The 27,080-nt window shown below is 48.5% G+C and overlaps 1 protein-coding gene and 1 long non-coding RNA gene across 2 annotated transcripts in view; one reads left to right on the top strand and one right to left on the bottom strand.

Annotated features, from left to right (window-relative positions):
• Nucleotides 1-27,080, top strand: part of LOC144891992 (uncharacterized) — a 707,648-nt gene that overhangs the window by 80,046 nt on the left and 600,522 nt on the right. The gene's annotated exons all lie outside the window — the stretch shown is intronic.
• The window catches only part of LOC137427354 (uncharacterized), a 53,150-nt gene continuing 40,709 nt past the window's right edge, over nucleotides 14,640-27,080 (bottom strand). The window contains exon 4 of the mRNA XM_068116792.2: nucleotides 14,640-17,310. Within this exon, the coding sequence (XP_067972893.2) occupies nucleotides 16,220-17,310 (1,091 nt within the window). The 3' untranslated portion in view covers nucleotides 14,640-16,219. The remainder of the gene's footprint in view (nucleotides 17,311-27,080) is intronic.

Genomic DNA, 27,080 nt, shown 5'->3' with positions numbered 1-27,080 from the left:
GGGTGGAAAGGAGTGAGGGGTGGAAAGGAGTGAGGGGTGGAAAGGAGTGGGGGGTGGAAAGGAGTGGAGGGTGGAAAGGAGTGGGGGGTGGAAAGGAGTGGGGGGTGGAAAGGAGTGGGGGGGTGGAAAGGAGTGGGGGGTGGAAAGGAGTGGGGGGGTGGAAAGGAGTGGGGGGTGGAAAGGAGTGGGGGGTGGAAAGGAGTGGGGGGTGGAAAGGAGTGGGGGGTGGAAAGGAGTGGGGGGTGGAAAGGAGTGGGGGGTGGAAAGGAGTGGGGGGTGGAAAGGAGTGAGGGGTGGAAAGGAGTGGGGGGTGGAAAGGAGTGGGGGGTGGAAAGGAGTGGGGGGTGGAAAGGAGTGGGGGGTGGAAAGGAGTGGGGGGTGGAAAGGAGTGGGGGGTGGAAAGGAGTGGGGGGTGGAAAGGAGTGGGGGGTGGAAAGGAGTGGGGGGTGGAAAGGAGTGGGGGGTGGAAAGGAGTGGGGGTGGAAAGGAGTGAGGGGTGGAAAGGAGTGAGGGGTGGAAAGGAGTGAGGTGTGGAAAGGAGTGAGGGATGGAAAGGAGTGAGGGGTGGAAAGGAGTGAGGGGTGGAAAGGAGTGAGGGGTGGAAAGGAGTGAGGGGTGGAAAGGAGTGAGGAGTGGAAAGGAGTGAGGGGTGGAAAGGAGTGAGGTGTGGAAAGGAGTGAGGTGTGGAAAGGAGTGAGGGGTTGAGAAGAGTGAGGAGGGAGAGGAGTGAGGAGTGGGGAAAGGAGATGAGAGAGGGATGGAAAGGAGTGAGGGGTGGAGAGGAGTAAGGGTGGGATTGGAGTGAGGGGTAGAGAGGAGTGAGGGGTAGAGAGTATTGAGGGGGGAGAGGAGAGTGAGGTTTTTACCCATTTTGTGAAACTCTTTGTGCAGCATCCAACTGAAAATGTCCAAATGTCATCCACGCCTCTGCCCTGGGTTTCCCACGAGTGCCCCACAAGTCTGACTGAATGAATGAATGATCGTTTTAAGGCCATTTTCCCCGCTAGAGCGGGGGTTAGCCTTGCGGGCCCGATGACAATCATGGTTCCCTGTTTGAGGCAATGTTTTTATGGCCGGATGCCCTTCCTGACGCCAACCCTTGGTCGCCTCTTACGATGCGCAGGGATACGGTGTACCTATTATAAATCGGGGTACACACCGGGATCATTCATCCCAGCAAGCTGGTACTCAAATAGTCCAATGAAGCCCCACTCGTCGAATAAATAAAATTCATCAGACGTCTGTCTGTCTGTTTGCATTTTTTGAAAGGCCGTCGGGCCGACAACCATCAAATTTGGCACACAGACCCAGTCCAACCCGGCGATTGTTCCAAGGGTATTTTCATCCACAACCTCAGCCTTTAAATACCCTCAAAGACTACTAATAGCCTCCTCACATGCTTTTAACATGCTTGGGAGATTAGACCCTTAATATCGTGAAGAACCCAAAGACCCACAACACCATTAAGACCCTCAAAGACCCCAGACACCCTCAACACCGTTTAAAACCCCAAATACCCCCAATTTATCCAGATATTGTGCATGTCGATAGTGTTCATCACTAATATGAGTTTTATTCAGTGCATCGTAGCTTTCTTTTGAAGGGAGTTGTGCTTCCTCAAACCCGCCAAGGTTGTCCACATCGTCATACGGGTAAACACCCTTTCGCGTGAGAAGAGCTCAACTGTGCTTGCTTCAGCCAAATGAGTTGGGAAATTTGGATATGCTTTTTGGTTTGATACTAATGTGGATAAATGACTCGTCATTAAATTGCATGAATCTAGAAATCTAATATTAGTTTTCATCGGTTATTACCTCCACCAAAAAAGGTGGATTCATTTGTGAAAGTGGAAGTGAAAAGCGAGCATGACATTGCTGTCCACCTGGATCGACTTGAACCAAATGACTCTGAAGCTTCTTTCTTCGAGAGCCATCCCCATGGAGGTAAAAATCAATGCTTCCACGTTTTGCTTCGGACAATGTGATGATGATCTCATGAAAAAAACCCAACATGATGATTTAATTGTTTTTAAAGAAAATTCCACGTCGGTGGATCAATTTCTCAAACATCCATTGTCCCCTTGATCATCAGGTGAAAGATTTGAACCAACCATTTGATTTGAATATACTGTAGCGGTTACCGCTGGATGCACACAATCGCCTTGCACCGGCCAGAACACGGCCAGACGCGCCTCTCCCGGGCATGCCCGGACTCACTGTTCCCGGGCACGCCCGAACCTCCCGGGCACGCCCGCTCTCGCCTTTCCAGGGCTCGCCTAGAGCGTCCGGGCATGCCCGCTATCGCCTTTTCAGGGCTCGCCCAGAGCGTCCGGGCATGCCCGCTATCGCCTTTCCAGGGCTCGCCCAGAGCGCCCGGGCACGCCCAGCCTCGACTTGCCAGGCCACAGCCAAACACGCCCGGGCAGGTCCAGACTCGCCTTTCCAAGGCTCGCCCTTGACACCCGGGCATGCCCGGTATAGCTTTTGCCGGGCAAACTTCCCGACATAAATGTGTATATATATTGCTGCCGGATAAACGGGCTTGTCAGAATACCTGAGCTGTTTTGTTTCAATAATATAAAGCAACTTGGACGAATTCCGTCTTTGGTCGCGTCAATTCTTTCGACTCGCGTTGGAGCGCAGTTCCTTCATTGGTGACCTACCGACATGGATACGGCAGTGACGCTTAAACGGCCTACCTTCTGGGAGGCTCACGTGGCTGTTTGGTTTGCTCAGGCGGACTCTCAGTTTGCCCTGCGAGGCATCACCGCGGACGACACCCGCTTCCACCATGTTGTGGCGGCGCTCGGTTCCGCCACCGCGGCCCGCGCCTTGAGCCTCCTCGAGCACCCGCCGGTTGCTGACAAATACGACGCGCTGAAGACACTCCTCCTCGACGCTTTTGCCCTCTCACCGGCAGCACGCGCACGGCGCCTGCTCGCTCTGCCCGAGCTCGGCGACACGCGCCCGTCAGAGCGCATGGACTATATGCTCTCGTTGCTCGGTGAGCACTCTCCGGATTTTCTGTTCCGCGAGCTGTTCCTTCGCCAGCTGCCTCACCCGGTACGCCTCACCCTGGCTGGCACGTTGATCACGGATTCCCGCGCCCTCGCCAGGGAAGCCGATAAGATCTCCTCGGCGGGCCAGCACATCGGCGCGGTTACCTGGAGCCCGCCGCCGTCCGAGGCGACGCCCACGACGCCCGAGCGCCCTGCGCGGTTGGAGGCCGAACTGCCGGTGCAACTGGCGGCCGCCACGCCGCACCGCCCGCTTCCGACACGACGGCCGGGGCCTCCACCTGACCGGGCGTGGTGTTATTACCACGCCAGGTTCGGACACAAGGCTCGGACGTGCTGGCCCCAGTGCACTTTCGGCAGGTCGGGAAACGGCCGGGCCGGCGTTCATTCCCAGCCATGAGCGCCGGCCACTCGGGCAACTTGCTGTTTATTCGGGACAAAGCATCTGGGCGGCGTTTCCTGTGTGACACCGGCGCCCAACTGAGCGTCATACCCGCCTCCGAGCAGGACAGGCGGGACGCCGTTTGCAGCCCCTCTTTGGTCGCTGCTACTGGCTCGGCCATACGCACTTTCGGCCCACGCGTCGTCACCCTCTGCTTCGGCAGCCAGCGTTTTCAATGGACTTTTGTGACCACCTGCGTCCCCATGGCTTTGCTGGGCGCCGACTTCCTCTGCGCGCACGGGCTGCTGGTCGACGTCAAACGTCGTCGCCTTGTCAATGCCGAGACCTTCAGCTCCCTGGCATGCACGATGAGCAGCTCCACGCCGACCGAACTGGCGTGCGCCCTCCCGGCAGCGAACGAGTTCGCTCGCCTGCTTGCGGAATTCCCGGCCCTCACGCGGCCGACGTTTTCGGCCGTCGCAGTGCGGCACGGGATCGAGCACCACATACCCACTACGGGCCCGCCGGTCTACGCCAGGGCACGCCGCCTCGACCCAGCCAAGCTCGCCGTGGCGAAGGCCGAGTTCGACGCATTGGAGCACCTCGGCATCGTGCGGCGCTCCGATAGCGCGTGGGCCTCGCCACTGCACATCGTGCCAAAGCCGGGGGGTGGATGGCGCCCGTGTGGTGACTACCGCCGTCTCAACAACGCTACCACCCCCGACAGGTACCCGATCCCGCATCTTCAGGACTTTTCCGCCCATTTGGCGGGACGGGTCATCTTTTTGAAAATTGACCTGATACGGGGCTACCACCAGGTACCTGTCCGGGCGGCAGACGTCCCGAAGACGGCCGTCATCATGCCGTTCGGCCTGTTCGAATTTTTGCGGATGCCGTTTGGCCTCAAGAACGCGGCCCAGGCGTTCCAGCGCTTGATGGACGGCGTGCTGTGCGACCTGCCGTTTCTTTTCGTCTCTCTGGACGATATCCTCGTCGCCAGCACGTCCCGTGCCGAGCACCTCCTCCACCTCCGAACACTGTTCGGTCGCCTCAGCGAGCACGGCTTAATTGTCAACCCGGTCAAATGCCACTTCGGCGCGACGACCGTTGACTTTTTGGGCCACCGCATCACCAAGACCGGGGCCGTGCCACTGCCGACCAAGGTCGAGGCCATCACCACGTTCCCGCGTCCCTGTTCCATCAAGGCCCTCCAAGAGTTCCTCGGCATGGTGAATTTTTATCACCGATTCGTGCCCCGTGCTGCTCAGCTCATGCGGCCCCTTTACGAGGCCCTCCAGGGCAAGCCGGCCAAGCATGACATTGTTTGGTCCGCGGCCATGGACGCGGCCTTCGCCAGCGCCAAACTGGCCCTCGCCGACGCAACGGTGCTGGCTCACCCGGTGCTCAACGCGCCCATCGCCCTCACTACGGACGCCTCCAACTACGCGGTGGGCGCCGTCCATGAGCAATGGGTGGACGGGGTTTGGCAGCCACTCGCTTTTTTCAGCCGGCAACTCCGGCAGAATGAGTTAAACTACAGCACGTTCGACCGCGAGCTGCTCGGGCTATTCCTGGCCGTTCGCCATTTCCGACACCTCCTGGAGGGCCGCCCGTTCACGGCTTTCGTCGACCACAAGCCGTTGGTCTACGCAATGGCTAAGGTCACGGAGCCGTGGTCGGCCCGCCAGCAGCGCCACCTCTCCGCCGTGTCGGAGTTCACCACGGACATCCGGCACGTCTCCGGCAAAGACAACGCCATGGCCGACTGTCTTTCTCGGGCCAGCGCGAACGCGGTCCACCTCGGCGTGGACTTCGCGCTCATGGCGGCGACCAGACCACCGACGCCTCGGTGCAGGCACTCCGTGCGGCGGACACAGGCCTCTGCCTGGCCGACATTCCCTTCGCGGGCACCGTCCTGCTCTGCGACGTCTCCCAGGGCCAGCCTCGCCCCATCGTGCCCATTTCCTAGCAGCGCCGCATCTTCGCCTCCATCCACGGCCTTTCTCACCCGGCCGGAAAGCTTCTCAGAAGCTGGTGTCGGCGCGTTTCGTCTGGCACGGCCTTCGACGAAACATCCGCGACTGGGCCAACGCCTGCACGGTCTGCCAGCGGGTCAAGGTCCACCGCCACACCCAGGCCCCGCTGGCACCTTTCGCCGTGCCTGAACGGCGTTTCGACCACGTCCACGTGGACCTGGTGGGTCCCCTGCCCCCCTCGCGGGGGTTCACCCACCTGCTCACCATGGTGGACAGGACCACCAGGTGGCCGGAGGCTGTGCCCCTCGCCTCCACCACCACCGCCGACGTGGCGCAGGCATTCATCGCCACCTGGGTCGCGCGCTTCGGCGCACCAGCGGACATCTCGTCCGACCGCGGCCCACAGTTCACGTCTGAGCTTTGGGGCGCGGTCGCCCGTTCGTTGGGGGTCACGCTGCACCACACCACGGCCTACCACCCCCAAGCCAACAGGTTGTGCGAGCGGTTTCACCGCTCCATGAAGGCCGCACTCATGGCCGGCCTTCAGGACGACGGTTGGGCCGACCGGCTGCCGTGGGTCCTTTTGGGCCTTCGCACGGCCCCCAAGGAAGACCTCCAGGCGTCCGCCGTCGAGCTCGTCTACGGCCAGCCGCTCCGCGTCCCGGGCGAATTCGTGCCCGACGCTACCAGTCCCTGGTCCGCCGCTCGCCAGCGCTCGGACCTCCAGGAGGCCGCCCGACGATTTGCCCCCGTGCCGACGTCCCGCCACGGTGGCCCCCAGTCCTACGTCCCCCCGGCGCTTCGCACAGCGGAGTACGTCTTTGTGCGTCATGACGCGCACCGGGGGCCACTCCGGCCGCCGTACGACGGGCCCTTCCGGGTCCTTCGACGGGGCGACAAGTCTTTCATCGTCGACTTCGGCGGCCGGCCGGACCGGATTTCTGTGGACCACCTCAAACCGGCGCACATGGACGTCGACCGACCACCACGGTTGGCCCTTCCTCTGCGGCGAGGCCGCCCCCCGTCCACAGTTCCCCCCGCTCGACCACCCACCACCACATCGGACCCCTCCCCACGACCCTCCAGGGGTCGCTTCGGCCGGGTCATCCGGACCCCCCTTAAATTGACCCTGCCGGTGCAGGTCGATTCTGGAGGGGCGTGTGTAGCGGTTACCGCTGGATGCACACAATCGCCTCCCGGCCAGAACACGGCCAGACGCGCCTCTCCCGGGCATGCCCGGACTCACTGTTCCCGGGCACGCCCGAACCTCCCGGGCACGCCCGGTCTCGTCTTTCCCGGGCATGCCCGCTCTCGCCTTTCCAGGGCTCGCCCAGAGTGTCCGGGCATGCCCGCTATCGCCTTTTCAGGGCTCGCCCAGAGCGTCCGGGCATGCCCGCTATCGCCTTTCCAGGGCTCGCCCAGAGCGTCCGGGCATGCCCGCTATCGCCTTTCCAGGGCTCGCCCAGAGCGCCCGGGCACGCCCAGCCTCGACTTGCCAGGCCGCAGCCAAACACGCCCGGGCAGGTCCAGACTCGCCTTTCCAAGGCTCGCCCTTGACACCCGGGCATGCCCGGTATAGCTTTTGCCGGGCAAACTTCCCGACATAAATGTGTATATATATTGCTGCCCGATAAACGGGCTTTTGTCAGAATACCTGAGCTGTTTTGTTTCAATAAAGCAACTCAGACGAATTCCGTCTTTGGTCGCGTCAATTCTTTCGACTCGCGTTGGAGCGCAGTTCCTTCAATACCTTGTTACCAAAGGTGGATGGAGGTTATGTTTTCACCCTTATCTGTTTGTCCGTTTGTTTGTCCGTTTGTGAACGAAATATCTCAAAAGGTTGTGCGCGTATTCGGACGAGGTTTGGCAGATATGTAGCGTGTGTGACGAGGTCGAAATTATTAGATTTTGGTGAAGATCCGGATTCGGATCCGGCCACAAGAATTTTTAAAGCGATTCTTCACCATTGGGAGATGGGGCCAAAAACGATACATAGCAGGATATCTCAAAAAGTTGTGGATGGATTTGGACGAAACTGGTTGGACAGGTTGGGTGTCTGACAAGGACGATTCGATTAGATTTCGGTGAAAATCTGAATGTGGATTCGGATATGAGAATTATTTAATTTTCTTTGTGATTCTTCACGATAGGGAGATTAGGGCCAAAAATGATACGTGGCTGGATATTTCAAAACATTATGGATTGATTTCGAAGAAACTTATTGGACAGGTTGTGTGTGTGAGACAAGGAAGAATCGATTCAATTTTGGTGAAGATCCGGATCCGGATCCGGCTAGTAGAAATTTTTAAGTGATTCTTCACCATTGAGTGATAGATATGGCCAACAGGCGGAGGTTTGCTCTCCACTGAGTGCCGTTCTTGTTGAGATCGATTTTGTAAATGAGATGAACTTCTGGTCTATGGTACAAATGACAGATATGTCCCGAAGATTTTTAAAACCCCGAAATCTCCACAACTCTTCCTCTACTCACGAAGATGTTAAATACCCGACATCTCCACAACTCTTCCCCTACCCACGAAGATGTTAAATACCCGAAATCGCCACAACTCTTCCTCTACTCACGAAGATGTTTAACCCCGAAATCTCCACAACTCTTCCTCTACTCACGAAGATGTTAAATACCCGACATCTCCACAACTCTTCCCCTACCCACGAAGATGTTAAATACCCGAAATCTCCACAACTCTTCCTCTACTCACGAAGATGAGATCTTTAAAACCCCGAAATTTCCACAACTCTTCCTCTACTCACGAAGATGAGATCTTTAAAACCCCGAAATCTCCACAACTCTTCCTCTACTCACGAAGATAAGATGTTCAAAACCCCAAAGCTCCACAACTCTTCCTCTACTCACAAAGATATTTAAAACCCCGAAATCTCCACAACTCTTCCTCTACTCACGAAGATGTTTAAAACCCGAAATCTCCACAACTCTTCCTCTACTCACAAAGATATTAAAAACCCGAAATCTCCACAACTCTTCCTCTACTCACGAAGATGTTTAAAACCCCGAAATCTCCACAACTCTTCCTCTACTCACGAAGATGTTTAAAACCCCGAAATCTCCACATCTCTTCCTCTACTCACGAAGATGTTTAAAACTCCGAAATCTCCACAACTCTTCCTCTACTCACGAAGATGTTTAAAACCCGAAATCTCCACAACTCTTCCTCTACTCACAAAGATATTTAAAACCCGAAATCTCCACAACTCTTCCTCTACTCACGAAGATGTTTAAAACCCGAAATCTCCACAACTCTTCCCCTACTCACGAAGATGTTTAAAACCCGAAATCTCCACAACTCTTCCTCTACTCACGAAGATGAGATCTTTAAAACCCCGAAATCTCCACAACTCTTCCTCTACTCACGAAGATGAGATCTTTAAAACCCCGAAATCTCCACAACTCTTCCTCTACTCACGAAGATAAGATGTTTAAAACCCCGAAATCTCCACAACTCTTCCTCTACTCACGAAGATGAGATCTTTAAAACCCCGAAATCTCCACAACTCTTCCTCTACTCACGAAGATAAGATGTTTAAAACTCCGAAATCTCCACAACTCTTCCTCTACTCACGAAGATGTTTAAAACCCGAAATCTCCACAACTCTTCCTCTACTCACGAAGATGTTAAATACCCGACATCTCCACAACTCTTCCCCTACCCACGAAGATGTTAAATACCCGAAATCTCCACAACTCTTCCTCTACTCACGAAGATGTTTAACCCCGAAATCTCCACAACTCTTCCTCTACTCACGAAGATGTTAAATACCCGACATCTCCACAACTCTTCCCCTACCCACGAAGATGTTAAATACCCGAAATCTCCACAACTCTTCCTCTACTCACGCAGATAAGATGTTTAAAACCCCGAAATCTCCACAACTCTTCCTCTACTCACGAAGATGAGATCTTTAAAACCCCGAAATCTCCACAACTCTTCCTCTACTCATGAAGATAAGATGTTTAAAACCCCGAAATCTCCACAACTCTTCCTCTACTCACGAAGATGAGATCTTTAAAACCCCGAAATCTCCACAACTCTTCCTCCACTCACGAAGATAAGATGTTTAAAACCCCAAATCTCCACAACTCTTCCTCTACTCACGAAGATATTTAAAACCCCGAAATCTCCACAACTCTTCCTCTACTCACAAAGATATTTAAAACCCGAAATCTCCACAACTCTTCCTCTACTCACGAAGATGTTTAAAACCCGAAATCTCCACAACTCTTCCTCTACTCACGAAGATATTTAAAACCCCGAAATCTCCACAACTCTTCCTCTACTCACGAAGATGTTTAAAACCCGAAATCTCCACAACTCTTCCTCTACTCACGAAGATGTTTAAAACCCCGAAATCTCCACAACTCTTCCTCTACTCACGAAGATGTTTAAAACCCGAAATCTCCACAACTCTTCCTCTACTCACAAAGATATTTAAAACCCCGAAATCTCCACAACTCTTCCTCTACTCACAAAGATATTTAAAACCCGAAATCTCCACAACTCTTCCTCTACTCACAAAGATATTTAAAACCCCGAAATCTCCACAACTCTTCCTCTACTCACAAAGATTTTAAAAACCCGAAATCTCCACAACTCTTCCTCTACTGACGAAGATGTTTAAAACCCCGAAATCTCCACAACTCTTCCTCTACTCACGAAGATGTTTAAAACCCCGAAATCTCCACATCTCTTCCTCTACTCACGAAGATGTTTAAAACTCCGAAATCTCCACAACTCTTCCTCTACTCACGAAGATGTTTAAAACCCGAAATCTCCACAACTCTTCCTCTACTCACAAAGATATTTAAAACCCGAAATCTCCACAACTCTTCCTCTACTCACGAAGATGTTTAAAACCCGAAATCTCCACAACTCTTCCCCTACTCACGAAGATGAGATCTTTAAAACCCCGAAATCTCCACAACTCTTCCTCTACTCACGAAGATAAGATGTTTAAAACCCCGAAATCTCCACAACTCTTCCTCTACTCACGAAGATGAGATCTTTAAAACCCCGAAATCTCCACAACTCTTCCTCTACTCACGAAGATAAGATGTTTAAAACCCCAAATCTCCACAACTCTTCCTCTACTCACGAAGATATTTAAAACCCCGAAATCTCCACAACTCTTCCTCTACTCACGAAGATAAGATGTTTAAAACCCCGAAATCTCCACAACTCTTCCTCTACTCACGAAGATGAGATCTTTAAAACCCCGAAATCTCCACAACTCTTCCTCTACTCACGAAGATGTTTAAAACCCGAAATCTCCACAACTCTTCCTCTACTCACAAAGATATTTAAAACCCGAAATCTCCACAACTCTTCCTCTACTCACAAAGATATTTAAAACCCGAAATCTACACAACTCTTCCTCTACTCACGAAGATGTTTAAAACCCGAAATCTCCACAACTCTTCCCCTACTCACGAAGATGAGATCTTTAAAACCCCGAAATCTCCACAACTCTTCCTCTACTCACGAAGATAAGATGTTTAAAACCCCGAAATCTCCACAACTCTTCCTCTACTCACGAAGATGAGATCTTTAAAACCCCGAAATCTCCACAACTCTTCCTCTACTCACGAAGATAAGATGTTTAAAACCCCAAATCTCCACAACTCTTCCTCTACTCACGAAGATATTTAAAACCCCGAAATCTCCACAACTCTTCCTCTACTCACGAAGATGTTTAAAACCCGAAATCTCCACAACTCTTCCTCTACTCACGAAGATGTTTAAAACCCGAAATCTCCACAACTCTTCATCTACTCACGAAGATGTTTAAAACCCGAAATCTCCACAACTCTTCCTCTACTCACGAAGATGTTTAAAACCCCGAAATCTCCACAACTCTTCCTCTACTCACGAAGATAAGATGTTTAAAACCCCGAAATCTCCACAACTCTTCCTCTACTCACAAAGATATTTAAAACCCGAAATCTCCACAACTCTTCCTCTACTCACGAAGATGTTTAAAACCCGAAATCTCCACAACTCTTCCTCTACTCACGAAGATGTTTCAAACCCCGAAATCTCCACAACTCTTCCTCTACTCACGAAGATGTTTAAAACCCGAAATCTCCACAACTCTTCCTCTACTCACAAAGATATTTAAAACCCCGAAATCTCCACAACTCTTCCTCTACTCACGAAGATGTTTAACCCCGAAATCTCCACAACTCTTCCTCTACTCACAAAGATATTTAAAACCCGAAATCTCCACAACTCTTCCTCTACTCACAAAGATATTTAAAACCCCGAAATCTCCACAACTCTTCCTCTACTCAAAAGATATTTAAAACCCGAAATCTCCACAACTCTTCCTCTACTCACAAAGATGTTTAAAACCCGAAATCTCCACAACTCTTCCTCTACTCACAAAGATATTAAAAACCCGAAATCTCCACAACTCTTCCCCTACTCACAAAGATATTAAAAACCCGAAATCTCCACAACTCTTCCTCTACTCACAAAGATATTAAAAACCCGAAATCTCCACAACTCTTCCCCTACTCACAACTCACTTTGTATGAAAAGTTTCTTTCGCTGTGCGCTTCCCGCGAACCGGTTACCGGATCCACGCTCCAACACTGGCCGACTATTGTTTCTCTTTCCCATTGTCTGTTGCGTTAATTCTCTCGAATCACTCTCAATTGTTTTTTCACAAGTCACCCCCACCTGCATGTTTTACTGGAGCATTTCCAGGCGATAATCTTGTCAGAACGTATTTCACACATAAATATCCAACGCTGAAGAAAGAAAGAGAGAGAGAAAAAAAAAGGAAAAAAAAAAAAAGAGGAAAAATAAGGTTCGACAAGCCAAGCTAGAAGATACACCCCTGTTGGTGTTTTCAGAGTTCAACGTCACAAAGGTTGTTGTTGTTTATTTGTGGGACGTGTTTGTTGGATGACCAAACACCTTTCTCTTGGATATCCCTCATTCCAGGATAGCCTGATGGGTGCTGCCTTGGTAATTGGGGCACTGTATCAGCGGCACAACAGCGTTTCCAGAGAAATTATGCAATCAGCAGCCACCGGCTGCATTCGAAACAACAGCAGCAACATTCCAGGGTTGTGTTTTCATCTACCAAACAGCAAGCTCGCGCTTGCCAAGCCATCCGTCCATTATCGGCAAATTGAGTACACCCCCTCCCCCTTTCTGAGTAAAAAGTCCAAAGCACTCCACAAAAGAGCCACACCCTCATCAGCTTCCTGTTTCTCTCTTGCCCCACAGCCAATCACAGGCTTTAAATTCATGGGTTGAACCACGTAAGTCAAACTCAGGTGTGGTGAAGAAGAAGAAGAAGAGCGGAAAAGACATCACAACCATCTTACTAATATGAAAATACGCATTGCGTAGAGTGAGAGCTTCATCGACAATGGTCAGTCGCAATCGGTAATGGGTTGTTGGTTTGTTGTATAATAACTGAAACCGGTGCAGCTGATGGAAAACTCAAATCGGTGTACCTGGCTTAAATGAAGTTGGTGGAGCTGGCGGAAAACTGAAGTCGGTGTAGCTGGCGGGAAACTGAAGCCGGTGTCGTGTAACTAACTGGTGGAAAAAATAAGTGGGTGTAGCTGGCGTAAATGATGAGCGGTTTCAAATTCAATATCCGCTCTGTGAAGTACTGCATTGTAATTTATTGATTTTAATCACCAGGTGAAAATAATTTATCGGTCGCGCCAGACCAAGCAAGATCACGTGAGCAAGATGGCGGATCATGGAAGGGACAAGATGGCGGATCATGGAAGGGACATTTGAAATGATAACATGAAATTTTGTTCCCAAGGGAATGGGGAATGACAGTGAAATTTTGAATGGATTTACATATACATGCAATTGCCATAGAGGTTCGCTTACGAAGCTCTCTCTAATTCACCAAATGTCCGTCCGTTCGAAGGTACCGCAAAAACGGCTGAACCGATCACAACGATATTTTGGGTGGGTAATCCTGAGATCCCCTGGAGTAAAATAGGCTATATTATTTTTCCAATTTCAGCTAGGGCCTCCAGCATTCTCAGGTTTGGACTCCCACATAACGTTCGCAGCGACGGCGAGCAACAACATGGCGGCTGTAAGATTAACGTGTATGTACATCTGATTACTTGATAAACGTACCAGAGAAAACAAATCGTTTGGGCAATGTGCTCTCCAATATTCAATGTGTTCATGGTTTGAATTACGTAACGTAACGTTTGTGACGCTGTTTTCATTGTGACGATGTTTGTGTGCAAGGTAGTGTTTGACGTTACGGTGTGAACGTGATTTCGTAATGTTTTTCGTTTTTATTTTCGTAATCGTTTAATGAACGTATAATGTTTAATGAACGTTTAATGAGCGTAAGAATAATGTTTAATGATCATTAAATGAATGAATGAATGTAATGAATGTAATGAATAATGCCATGGCGTCGTGTTGGCGGCAGTGACAATATAACAATGTTTGCCAAGAACTTCAAAGAGAGAAAAAGAACTTTTATCAGAATGTCGTCTATCCTGAAGTTCTGAGCTGAAGAAGAGGTACAAAATCATTCCATTTTTTTTCCTAAAGAAAGGCGTACAGTCGATATCACGATTAGAAACACGATGGAATAATATTAACCGATATGAACAGTGATGTGGTTTAAAAAAAATTGAATTCTAAAAATACTGTTTAGATTTTGATGATTTGCGTGTGATATTTATGTATGATGATATGTATGTATGTATGTATGTATGTATAGGTATGAGTGTGTGTATGTATGTATGAGTGTATATGTATGCATGTATAGGTATGAGTGTGTGTATGTATGTATGTGTGTGTGCATGCATGAGTGTATATGTATGTATGTGTGTGTATATGTATGTATATGTATGTATATGTGTGTATGTGGAAGTGTATATGTATGTAGGAATGTGCATGTGTATGTGTGTATACTGACGCATGTATGTGTATACACATGGGGTGTACTTACTTTTTCACGTGACTGTATGTGTGTATGGGGCAGCTGTTTCAGCTATATCAGGGAGTGACAACCCTGCCCCATGCAAGTCGCGGCTCAGCTGGCTCCGGCTGACAGTACCTGGGCTATGAGACCCTTGTCCAGGGTAATGGATCCCCACTGCATTGTGGGGGAAGCGTCTTTAGGTTAAGGCTACGAGAAGGACATTCAGATATTAAACTGCACCTGTAGGTCAGCCTGGGCAGCGCTACAACGTGGATAAATGTGCCCATGAAAGTAATTGGGGGCCCGAAAATGAAGATTTTAATCACCAGGAACACGACAACATCAGTCACAAACATCAATGCAGCGACGAATTCACTCACGACTTTTTAGGTTGTAACCTATCTCATTTAACAAGTTTGTCAAATAAACTTCAGCAGGTTACAAATAGGTAGTGTGCTCCGACACTAACCCTAACAACCCTACCCGAACAACTAACCCTAAACCTAACAACTAACCCTAACCGAGTTGTTAGGGTTAGGAAGGGGGTTGGCTGTGAACACGCTCAAAACAGTTTTGTCCAGTGGGTGTGCACAGGATGGAATCCGACCGGTCAGTTGCGTCGCAAGTCCTCAGAGGGTGAGAGCTTGGTTTCACTGAACAATGCAGATGAATCCATGTCCACAAATCAAGCTGATAGACGTTAAATTATTTAACTGCATGATGTTAAGGACCACACATACTTGGCAACAGGGTGAGGAGAGACAGTGAAGGAATAGGCATGTTGCTGTCTCAATGCGGTGAGCGAGGAGATGCCTGCTTGGAAGTCGTCTCTGAAGCAAGGCAATATAGATTCATCGAGTACCGCCCAGTCGATAAGAGCGAACCACTTTGGGTGAATTTGGTTCTTTAGTCAGGGCTTTGGTGTCGCGGAACCAGTCCTGACTCACATGCAGCACTCGCAATTCCACCTTTGCTGGATGAGCTGGATTTTAAAATGCATGGATGTCACCAACAGCAGAGTCAGAGTTGAGCGTTGAAAGAACCTTCTCCACATTCTGAGGTGCAAATCACACAGAATGCAGGAGCAGTTGGGGAAGAGAAGGTGATTGGGGATACAGGATTTAGAAGCAAACACAGAATTGAGGCCTTCATCCTTCTGACAAGTGGAATAGGCTGTGGTGCCATTTGAAGAAAGGGAAGGGGGTGGAGGAGGAGCATACACCGGAGGACAGGCTAATCAGGCACCATCAAGGTTTCGAGGCGACAAGCTTGAAATTTCATTATTGAGGTTGGACAGATGTCCTTTTCTGACAATGTGGAACCAAAAAAAGGGGAACTAAAAAAAAAAACAGAAGCATTTCACACATTGTACATTTCCATGGGTGTTTAAATAAAAAATAAATTCTCTTTTTAAGGCCCTTTTCCCTGCTAGAGCGGGGGTTAGCCTTGCGGGCACCATGACAATCATCATGGTTCCCTTCTTGAGGCAATGTTTTCCTGGCCGAATGCTCTTCCTGACGCCAACCCTTAAGTCGCCTCTTCCGACACAAGGTGCACCTATTCTAAACCGGGGCACACATGGGTGTTTACCATTGTGAATTTTAATATGTCTTTTGAGCACAAATGAGTGAATGATGTTCTCAAACTGTGCATTTGTATGAAATGTTCCCCATTGTGTATTCCCATGTATATTTTAAGAGTGGATGGATGAACGAAAGACTTTCCACAAATTGTGCATTTCTGCAGGCGTTCTCTTGTTGGTTGTTATCTCCATATGTGGGTTTTTGGAGGTGGGAGGAAGTTCTCCTGGAACTCAAAATCTCCACCTCCTTTTTCGGTGAAGGATCATTTTTTCATGAACCGGATTGGGAAACCCCCTTCTCATAGCTTCATTTCAAGGGGTCTTTTTTGAATCTTCACTGAACCTCTGACAGCCGCCACTTGCAGCTCGTTTGTAGTTATTTTCCCTGGAATGCATGTTGATTGATCAACAAAGATTTTCCTGATCATCCCTGTTGCTCCGACTATCACTGGTACAATTTCAGCTTTCTTCAATTTCCAAGTTATCTTGACCTCATTTGTCAGATCCTGGTGTTTGATCATTTTCCTGGTTTCTGAAGCACTTAGTCCAAAACCAATGGGAACTGAACGCTCAATCACCAAAACGGACTTTTCCTCTTTGTGTTTGAGCACAATGTCAGAATCTCCATTGTGAATCACCATGTGCCTTTTAAGATGAGATGACCGATTAAAATATTTCCCACAAATTGTGCATTTGAATGGGCGAAGTTCTCCATTGTGAATTCCCACGTGTGATTTAAAGTTGGATGACTGATTAAAAGATTTTACACAAGTTGTACATACATATGGGCGGTCTCCATTGTGAATTGTCATGTGTGTTTTCAAGCTGAATGAAAGACAGAAGGACTTTCCACAACTTGTGCATTTGTATGGGCGCCCACCATTGTGAATTATCATGTGTGATTTGAGGTGGGATGAATGATTAAAAGATTTCCGACAAGTTGTGCATTTATATGGGCGTACACCATTGTGTATTATCATGTGCCTTGTAAGGTGGGAAGATTGTTTGAAAGATTTTCCACAATTTGTGCATTGATATGGGCGTTCACCATTGTGTATTATCATGTGCCTTGTAAGGTGGGATGACTGTTTAAAATCGTTTCCACAATTTATACATTTGAATGGGCGTTCTCCAATGTGAACTGTCATGTGCCTTTGAAGGACGGATGAATGACTGAAGGATTTTCCACAATTTCTGCATTTGTATTGATGTTCACCTTTCTTTCCTTTGAGAATCTTGTGAAAAGTATTCTGTGCACACATTTCCTCATTCGGTTTGTCTTGTTTGTAAAAAGTCCTCTGGTTGATCTCACTTGGCGAGTCCTGCGGACATGTGTCTGCGCAGCTCATAAATGTAGGTGCAGTCTCCATTGTAGTTTCCGTGGATTCACCTGTAAATACAGCATCACATGACCTGTAAAAAGAAATCAGATTCTGTTCAATACTTGTAATATCATTCCAACAAACATACCAAAGTCTAACATGTATGTACCGGTATGTATTTGTTTCACTGCAGAAAAGTTTAAAAAACATTATTGATGTAAATATACAGTACAGTACTGTTCAAATGTTTGGGGGTTTTCACAATGTTGTTGTGGTTTTGGAATACCCTGGGAATATTCATCTGTAAATACAACATCACATGACCTGTAAAAAGAAATCAGATTCACATGACCTGACAGACGTACCCAAACATGTACATATGTATTTGTTCCACTACAGAAAAAAAAATATATATATTCAACTATGTAAATATACAGTCCTTTGTGCAAAAGTTTGGGTTTTTCCATGATATTCATACTTTAGTGTAAATTCATGCAATTATCAATGATAAGTCAATGTGTTTATCTAATATATAAAAGGAGCTCGGTCGTTTTGTGTGCCTGTGTCCATGTGTCCGTGTGTGCATCCGGCGGTCAACAATTGTCTTAATCAAGCATTAACAGCACTCCCCACACAATCGGCAGCGTTATCGATCAGATGCTGGCAATCTGCAAACAGTGTGATGTAGTGTAGGTGACAAATATATATGTATACATATATATATATATATATATATATATATATATATATATATATACATACATATATATATATATATATATATATATATATACATACTGTACATATATATATATATATACATACATATATATATATATATATATATATATATATATATATATATATATATATATATATATATATATATATATATATATATATATATATATATATATATATCTACATACATATATATATATATATATATATATATATATATATATATATATATCTACATACATATATATATATATATATATATATATATATATATATATATCTACATACATATATATATATATATATTATATATATATATATATATATATATATATATATCTACATACATATATATATATATATTATATATATATATATATATATATATATATATACATACATACATATATATATATATATATATATATATATATATATATATATATATATATACATACATATATATATATATATATATATATATACTAGCAGAGGTACCCGGCTTTGCACGGGAGTGGGAGGAGGAGGGGAGGGGGAAGAGGAGGGGAGGGGAACGGGGGGGAGGGGGGGAGGGGGAAGCGGGGGAGGAGGAGGGGAGGGGGAAGAGGAGGGGAGGGGAATGGGGGGGGAGGGGGAAGGGGGGGGAGGGGGGAGGGGAAGGGGGGAGGGAAGGGTGCGGGGGTGCCCAGGGGAAGAAGGGCCCCTCCCCTCCCCCTCCCCCCCCTTTCCCCTCCCCCCCTCCCCTCCCCCTTCCCCCTCCCCCTCCCCCCTTCCCCCTCCCCCCTCCCATCCCCTTCCCCCTCGTTCCCCTCCCCTTCTCTTCCCCCTCCCCTCCTCCTCCCCCTTCACACCAGGGGGGTTGACTCAGCCTGTCATCCCACCGAGGTCGGAAGTCGGAACTCATTGTCGTCAAATAAATGTAGCCTGTATGTTTCACTCTTTGTCACATGCCGTTGGTCCCATGTCAATCGGATGAAGTTGAAAAAGTAACGTTACGAAGGTTCTCTGGGACGTACTGATTCCGAATAATGAAGTTGAAAAATTAACGTTCCGAAATACGCTAATTACGCTAACAGAAGCGCTGGAGGGAGCACTGCGCTCCCTCCCTTAGATTCCCTCCCTCTTCTGCTAGCGCTAATTACGCGTAACACACTAATTTTAAAACCCGAAGTTTTTTTAATTTTAAGGTGTGCTGTAGTCAGAAGCGCTAGAAGCGCTGCGCTCCCTCCCTTCGAATCCCTCTCTCTTCTGCTAGTGCTAATAATACGCTAATTTTAAAACCCGAAATTTTTTAAATGTTTATGTCTCCGTGACATTCCTGGGACCATCCCGAGTCGAACAGTACTTTCCGCTCGCAAATCCGTCCACGGGTTCTCGAGATCTTAGAGATCGTAGATACATCAGGATACAGACACAGAGGCCAACTCTACTTTATATATATAGATATATATATATATATATATATATATACATATATATATATATATATATATATATATATATATATATATATATATATATATATATATATATACATACATATATATACATACATATATATATATATATATATATATATATATATATATATATATATATATATATATATACATACATATACACAAAGAATTAAGTTAAGCACCCCCCCCGTTTTTTTACAACCTCGCACATTACAAGTTTGTTGTCGTCAAAACAGTGTAATATACCCATGATATTGCTATATTTTCTGGAGAAGTGATATTATGGTCACATAAAAACATAACAATCATGCCGTTTTCAATATTTTATTCTGAATAATTTAAGGTGAAATTTTTTGGGAATTTTAGGCATATTTTCACCTCAATTTAAGTATGGAGCTATAGGTCCATCACGGACAGTGTGGATGACGTTTATGTTTTCTAACGTACAGTCATTGTTCTGAGAAGACCTCTAGCGATCTTTGCGTCAATAACGTGTGTAGGACCCACGTGATCGGATCACTGACTCAACCAATCACTTTTTTTCACTTTGATCACTCAATTTCATCAATGGATAATTGCTAATGTCATACCAATCATTATTTGATCTCACATACCTTAGAATATATGCCAATGTATACATATACACAAAGAATATATATTAGGGGGTGCTTACCTTAATTCGTTGTGTAGGGGTGCTTAACTTAATTCTTTGTGTATATATATATATATATATATATATATATATATATATATATATATATATATATATATATATATATATATATACATATATATATACATACATATATATTGTTGCGGATATGGCATTTGGCCTCCATATCCGCTTGTAAATATTCCCCTATTTCCCCAATACTCCCCAACTATCCCCAATCCCCCATTCTCTAGTCCCATTGCCTGTAAATAACACTCTGTAGAACCGACCTTCCCCTTTTTCCCCCATTAAATGTCGTGCCCAGGTCCACCGCATCTCACGTAGACAACTTTCGGACATCTTGCTAGTTATTCTTAGTCTATGTCAGTTAAGGACTCGTTTCCATTAATTCTGACTCTTCGTTGCACCAGAATGTGATTGTATGGCACCAGTAGTGAGTTAAGGACCTCCCCATACCTCCTCCCATCTTCCCCATGAAACAACAACAACAACAACAACAACTACAACAACAACTACAACAACAGAGGGGGGCGGCGCGGCGCGGGGAGTGTGCGTCCTCACTCCGGCTTGGTTAGCCGCCATTGCCCATGCGCTCCACGGGGTTACCACGAAGGGGCTGGCTGTCAGCTCCTCGTCAGGGGCGGAGCCCGGTAACCCCCCGCAGCCAGTGAGAAGCGGCGGGCCGATTCCATCTGGGGCGGAGCTAACGAGCCGAGGGCGTGTCACTCCCCGCCGGATATGTGCAGCCACATACCGGACGTGAGGTCAGATGCGCCCCCAGCTTGGAAAGACAAGTCGCGACCTCCGAGCGCTGAGCGACCTCCCCGCATCTTTGGACCGGACCGGGTCGATTTTGCCCCTGAGCCAAGGTGCACCTTGAGCCATCCAAGACCTGCCCCTCCTTGCCATCAATCCCCGTGTGAGTCAGTTTTGTCCCGTTTATCTGTGGTCTGTCGGGAATAAGATAAGTGTGTCTAAGTGCCTATCTTTCTATGCTGTCCCTCTCATCCCTGTAATCTAACCTTCCGCAATATTATAACCTCCTCCGGAGGTCTTGAGAACCGTACCCCTGGTGTCGTGTCATTTTAAACCCAGCCGTTGTGTCCTTTCCTCAATTGATTTAGCGTAGCGCGACTCGGCCAAGGTTCGAGTATAATCGGGTAACTTGTGCGAACACGGCAGCCATTCCGCTCGGCCCATCATAACATCTAAGTCGTGTCCGTAACAATTGGTGTCAGGAGTGTCGGATTCGGACCTGGGACTAAATTCATTTAGCCCAAATTTTGGAACACCAATTGTACCATTAGGGTAACAATTGGTGTCGAGGAGTGAGATTCGATCCGGAGCGCGTTTTACGCGCTCGAAATTATAACGGCGAAATTTGATTGTGTTTTACAAAATATAAAAACCCGAATTTTGAAAGTCGCGCTATGGCAGACCAAGTCGGCTGGGGTCCGGTAGAGGAGAGTGAGGCAGGGTCGGTCCAGGACCAAATTGAGGGACGTGAGGAGAGCGAAGCAGTGAGGGTAGCAGACGCACAAAATAGCGTCGTTGCGCCCGACGTTGCGGGCGCGCAAAATGGCGCCTCGCAAGAGCGCGCGGTAGCCGAGCCCGCTGTATCAACGGGCTTTAACATGCAGCCGATTGACATGCAGGCCCTCATTGCGCAGCTACAGGCAGCTGTACAGATGAGTATGGGGAGCCAAATTGAGCGATTGGGTGAGCGGTTGGGAAACCAAATTGTGGGAATGAGGGCTGATAGTGAGCGATTGGAGGGCCAAATGGGGGTAATGGGGAACCGGATGGATGCTCAGGGTGAGCGATTAGAGGGCCAAATGGGGGTAATGAGGGACGAAGCGAGGGGTACTGGTGAGGGATTAGACAATAATTTTAAGGGATTAGACAATAATTTTAAGGGATTAGACAAGAAATTTGGGAAATTAGACGATAGATTAGGGGAAATACAGGAGGGGTTAATGGGGGTAGAAAACAGAATGGCCGCTCAAGAGAATCAAATGGAAGGGATGCAAAAGGGGTTAGAGGGGTTAGAAAATAGTATGGAAGGCAAATTGAGGGACATGAGGGACCAAGCGGAAAGGGAAGTTAAACAAATGGGGCAGCAGATAGAGGGGGTCAGAATGGGGGTAGAAACCAAACTGGATGCTCACAGGGAGGAAATGGAGCAGATGAGGGTGGCATCTGGGCAGGAGATGCAAGTGATGGGAGAGGAGATCAGAAGAGGTGTGAGTGAGGAGGTCGGAGGAGTGCGCGAGGAGGTGAGGCACTGTAAGGAGCACATGGAGAAGGAGGTGAGAAATGGGACTGTAAAGTTACAAGGGGGCATAGAGGACCTGACGCAGGAGGTGGAGCAGCTGACGGTGGGACAGACGGAGATAGTGGAGCAGGTACAAAGGAACACTGCGGTAATAGGAGGGTTAAAAGCGACACAAAATGACCTAAAAAAATGACTTGGTAGCGACGACGAGGGAATGTCAGAAGGTACGTGAGGGATTGACAACGAGGTTGGACGAGGTGATAGAGGTAATGGAGACGAAGGACCGGCAGGTGAGGACGCACATGGAAACGGTCAAGGTAGCCTTGGAGGACGAGCTTGAGGAGACGTACCGGGGAATAAAAGAGGTGAAGCAGAAATTAGAAGAAATGGAAGAAGGGATGAGCGAAATTAAGAAGCGACGGAGAGGGGATAAGAAAGAGATAAAAGAGGAGATAAAAGAATTGGTCCGAAGTCTGTGTTTGGATCGTGATGATGTGCTCATTAACCGGATGAGGGATTCGCAGGTGATGGAGGAGAAGCGAAGAGGAAGAGGACCCGGTGTAAGTGGTGACCAATATGGTCGTGCGTATGATGCGCCAGGGGATTTAAGAAGCTTGGGGGTCGAGATGGACCCGGGTGTTCGTGAGAGGCCGTTGGTGAAGTGTGCGACAGGTCTGGTGTGCGAAAAAGGAGGTGTGCGAGAAAGTCCGACTCTGGGGTGTGTGAGGAAAAAGTGCGTGCCAAGGAGTGAGGGTGCTGGCGAGAGTGAGTCGGTCGTAGCGCGTGTGCGAGGGAGCACATGGAAGCGCGGGGTGGTAAGTGTTACAGAGGGTGTGACGGGAGAGTGTGCGCAAGAGTGTGCGCGAGAAAGGTGTGTGACGGACGGGTGCATGGGGAAAGAGTGCGCTGTCAAAGGCAAGGAAGAATGCACACCTGTGGTGAGTGTTACAGAGGGTGTAACGGGAGAGTGTGCGCGAGAAAGGTGTGTGACGGACAGGTGCATGAGGAAAGAGTGCGCTGTCAAGAGTAAGGGTGAGTGCGCTGTCAAGAATGGAGGTGAGAGTAGTGAGAGTGACAAGGAGAGTGAGTTGGTTGTGACAGGTGAGCGAGGATGTACACCTGGGATGGAAGGATGCACACCTGGAATGGTAGAGCGTGAGTGGGAATGCACGCTGGAGTTGGTGGTGAGGCACGTGGTTGGGTGTGCGAATGAGAGCACACCTGTGATTGTCACAGAGGAGGTGACAGAGGAGGGGGCGCGAAGAGGTGTGTTGGTGAGGTGTGCGACCAACGAATGTGTGCCAAAGTGTTCGGTGGTCAGGTGTGTGACCAAGGCTGTGAGTGGAATGGGTGTACCTGGGTGTGTAAGGAAAGGTACGAGGAGCATGGAAACGGCTGGATGTGTGAGCAAGGAACGGGCTGCGGGGTGTAAGCGTCCAGGTGAAGCATCGACGGTAACCGGTTTAGAGGTTAGAGCGACTTTTAGCCGAATCGGGCCCTCGGTGCGTGCTGGGCCTCGCTTTGAACGGCCGCGTCCGTGCTCCACTAGGCGGAGCGGGCAGCCCGATAGAAAGGGTCGTCATGGCGACCACTTTTTGTTGAGGCAGTCCGGCAGGTCGAGATCGGGACATTGGATGGCTCCACGCCGAGATGGTGCGTGGGATCTCGGCCCGGGTAAGCCCCCGTCCCTGCACCGAGTGCCGGACGCATCCAGCCGCTGGCACAGAACAACCCGCATTCATGGCTTGGCTTTACGAAGCCGGGCTTTGGACAGGAATTGGCGCACCGAGAGGCATTAGTGAGTAGACTGGGTGATGAGGTTAGTGTTTTGGACCCAAAATTAGAGAAAAACAAAATTTGATGATTGGCAAGGGATTGGCAGTAGTGATTGGCAGATGATGGGTAGTGATTGGCAAATTTTTGATTTGTTGAAATTTGATGTGCAAAATTGGTAGTGAGCGATGGGCCCGGTGGGTAAGGCTGGCATCCCTGCCGCCCTTCCCATATGTGGGGGCAAATGCGCAATAGATTATGGGGTGTATGGCAGTGAAAACTAGCCCGGGTGGGTTAGGTTATATTGTAGGGATCTAGCGAAGATGACATTAGGTGACGTTAAGGTTAGTTAGTGACTGATACCTGTCGGGGGGACGCAGGTAGATTAGTGTGGATGATAATGACGAGGGAGCGCAATAGTTTAAAGGGACGACTGGGAAGCGCAAGTTTCAGAGGGGAGTAGTTAGATGAGATGATGCTGTGTGGTTGAGAATTGAACAGGTGTGCAACTGGACAGGTGTGTGGAGCAGTGTGTGAGTAGTGAGTGTTGTGAATCAGCGCGAATGCGCTTGGGGAGAGAAGGGTGCAGGTGGCACCAGGTGTGAGAGCACAGGTGTGCAGGTACAGGTGTGTGGAGAGAGTTGGAGTAAGTGGTACGGAGTGGTGTGCATGGTGCGAAGGTGTGAATGGGGGAAGAGTGGACCCCCATCACGGATACCCGGGGCGGGTAGTGTAAGTGTTAGGTAGAGGGTATAGGTAAATTGTGGTTGGATATTGGCATTTGTGGTGCGGTTGCAGAATGGTGTTGTGGATGGGTGCATTAGTGTTGTGGAAATGGCTGGGCGTGTAGCCTGTTAGTTTGTGTAGTTGGTTGGGCACTCCACCACTGTGAGGATGTCGGCCAGGTGAGGCCGCAGGTGGGCTCTGGGAGCCGGTAGAGTAGTGGATGGGGCCCGAGGATCCGGAGGACGGACCCGGGTAGCCCAGTGCCAGAGAGGGCACCGAGTGGGGAGAGTGCCAGAGGGCCTTCCCCAGGTAGTTAGGTTAGGGTAAGGAGCAGGTAAGCTCGGAGGCAACCGCAGTGGTGGAGGTGTGCAGGTGGGTAGACCCGCTGGGAGAGGTACACGCCACAGCCCAGAAATTGTGCGAGGGCACCGGGAGATGAATCGGGGGAGTGAGACCCCAAATTGAAAAGCACCACAGTTGGTCAATGGGAATTGGTTTTTAGAACCCATAGTGTAAGTTGGTCAATGGATTGGCAGGGAAAGACCCCGGGTAATGTAAAGTTGTTAAAGTCATTTAGGAAATAGTTAGGATTGATGAACCTGTCGCACCATACGCAGCCACTTACCTGTGGTGATGATGACTCCACACCTGTTTTCTTTGTTTTGTTGCAGGAAATGAGATTGCTGTGGATTGGTGAGACGCATCACGACGTGGATGAGACATTGGGGTGATTCCATCTCTCCCTCCTTAGGAGGGACTGATGATGAATTGGTAATGGCAAATTTTGATATTCAGTTGGAGATGGCAAATTTTGATGAGAGTTGAAAATGGCAAATTTGGTTGGTTAGGAGGGAGAGAAGACGAATTTGGTATATGGGAGGAACGGGGAAGACAGTAGGGATGTTTGTTGATTTGTAAAGTAGATGTTTATGGGTAGTGTTGTGTTGTGTGGATACAGTAAGGGGTAAGGGAGGGGCCATGTAGGTTACCTGGTGGGGGGGGGGGGCGTACGGTAGGAACGTACCTGTCTCACCTGTTTCCCATGTGCCCCCAGTGTGCATCATCTTATATTGCGTGCACTTTTGCGCCCTTACCACCTTACTCACTTGTCTTCTTCTTTTGTCTCCCACCTCCGAGGATCTGGCTTTGGGGCAGAGAGAGAGGAGAGAGAGGTGCTGGCTCCGCAGTTGTGGGCCTGCACTTTCGCTGCTTGCTGCCTGGATCGATACACCATATGGACCGCAATGTTGGTGGCCACCCACAATGGACCGCAGTTCTTTTGCGGCCAAGCACCACCCGTGGATGGACCTATGGGTCAACGTGGCACCTATGCCATACAGGTGAACCACTTTTAGTTGGCCCCCTGACGGCCACAATACAGAAATGGACGCGGTTGGCGCCTTTCTTTATTTTTAAAGAAGCCAGAAGGCCAAGTGCACCACACGAAAAGCAAGAGACACCTGCAGGGTTAGGGGTTGTTGTTTTTATTTTAATGAACAATGGTGACTGCACCGATTGGTGTTTGGGGTGGTGCTTTTGGTGCTGGGAAGGGGTGCTCTGCACATTATTAAAGGCCGTAAGGCCACAGAGCACTCGTGGGTTGGTGTATCGATGCTGGCATGCGTGCTCTCTCTATGCATAACATCTGCATGTGTTCCTCCAAAAACAGGTCCTGGATCGTAGTGTAAATATCAGCGTAGTCTTGTAAATAATGCTCCCTACCGGCTGTATGTTTAGTTTGCGAATTCTTTCCGCAATTCGGTTATCCTGTGGGTGTGTTTCTGTGAGGAGAAGGGTGCAACGTCGCAGGGGGACATATTTACTCATTTGTGAATATCTGTAAAACTGTCGCACTCAGGGTAGAGTTAATAGTAGAGGGAACTACATCTGAGTGCCACACTAAAATAGGTAAAAATTTATCGGGTCGGGACGCCCCGAGGGTAGAGAAGGGTGCAATGTTGCGGATATGGCATTTGGCCTCCATATCCGCTTGTAAATATTCCCCTATTTTTTTTTTTTTTTTTTTTTTTTTTTTTTTTGTATACAAGATCGAGGCTAGTGAAAGAGCGAACATTAATCACACAGAAAGACAAACCGACACATAAAACATAACATAGGGAGCGGTAGACAAGATGGGGAGAGAGGGGGAAGGACACAAACACAACATTTGAGAGCAGGGACCGAGAGACA

Source organism: Myxine glutinosa, chromosome 5 (assembly GCF_964187855.1).
Source record: "Myxine glutinosa chromosome 5, kmMyxGlut1.1, whole genome shotgun sequence".
NCBI classification, from domain to species: Eukaryota; Metazoa; Chordata; class Myxini; order Myxiniformes; family Myxinidae; genus Myxine; species Myxine glutinosa.
The sequence above is the reverse complement of the archived record's forward strand: the minus strand, read 5'-3'. Positions and strand labels throughout refer to the sequence as shown.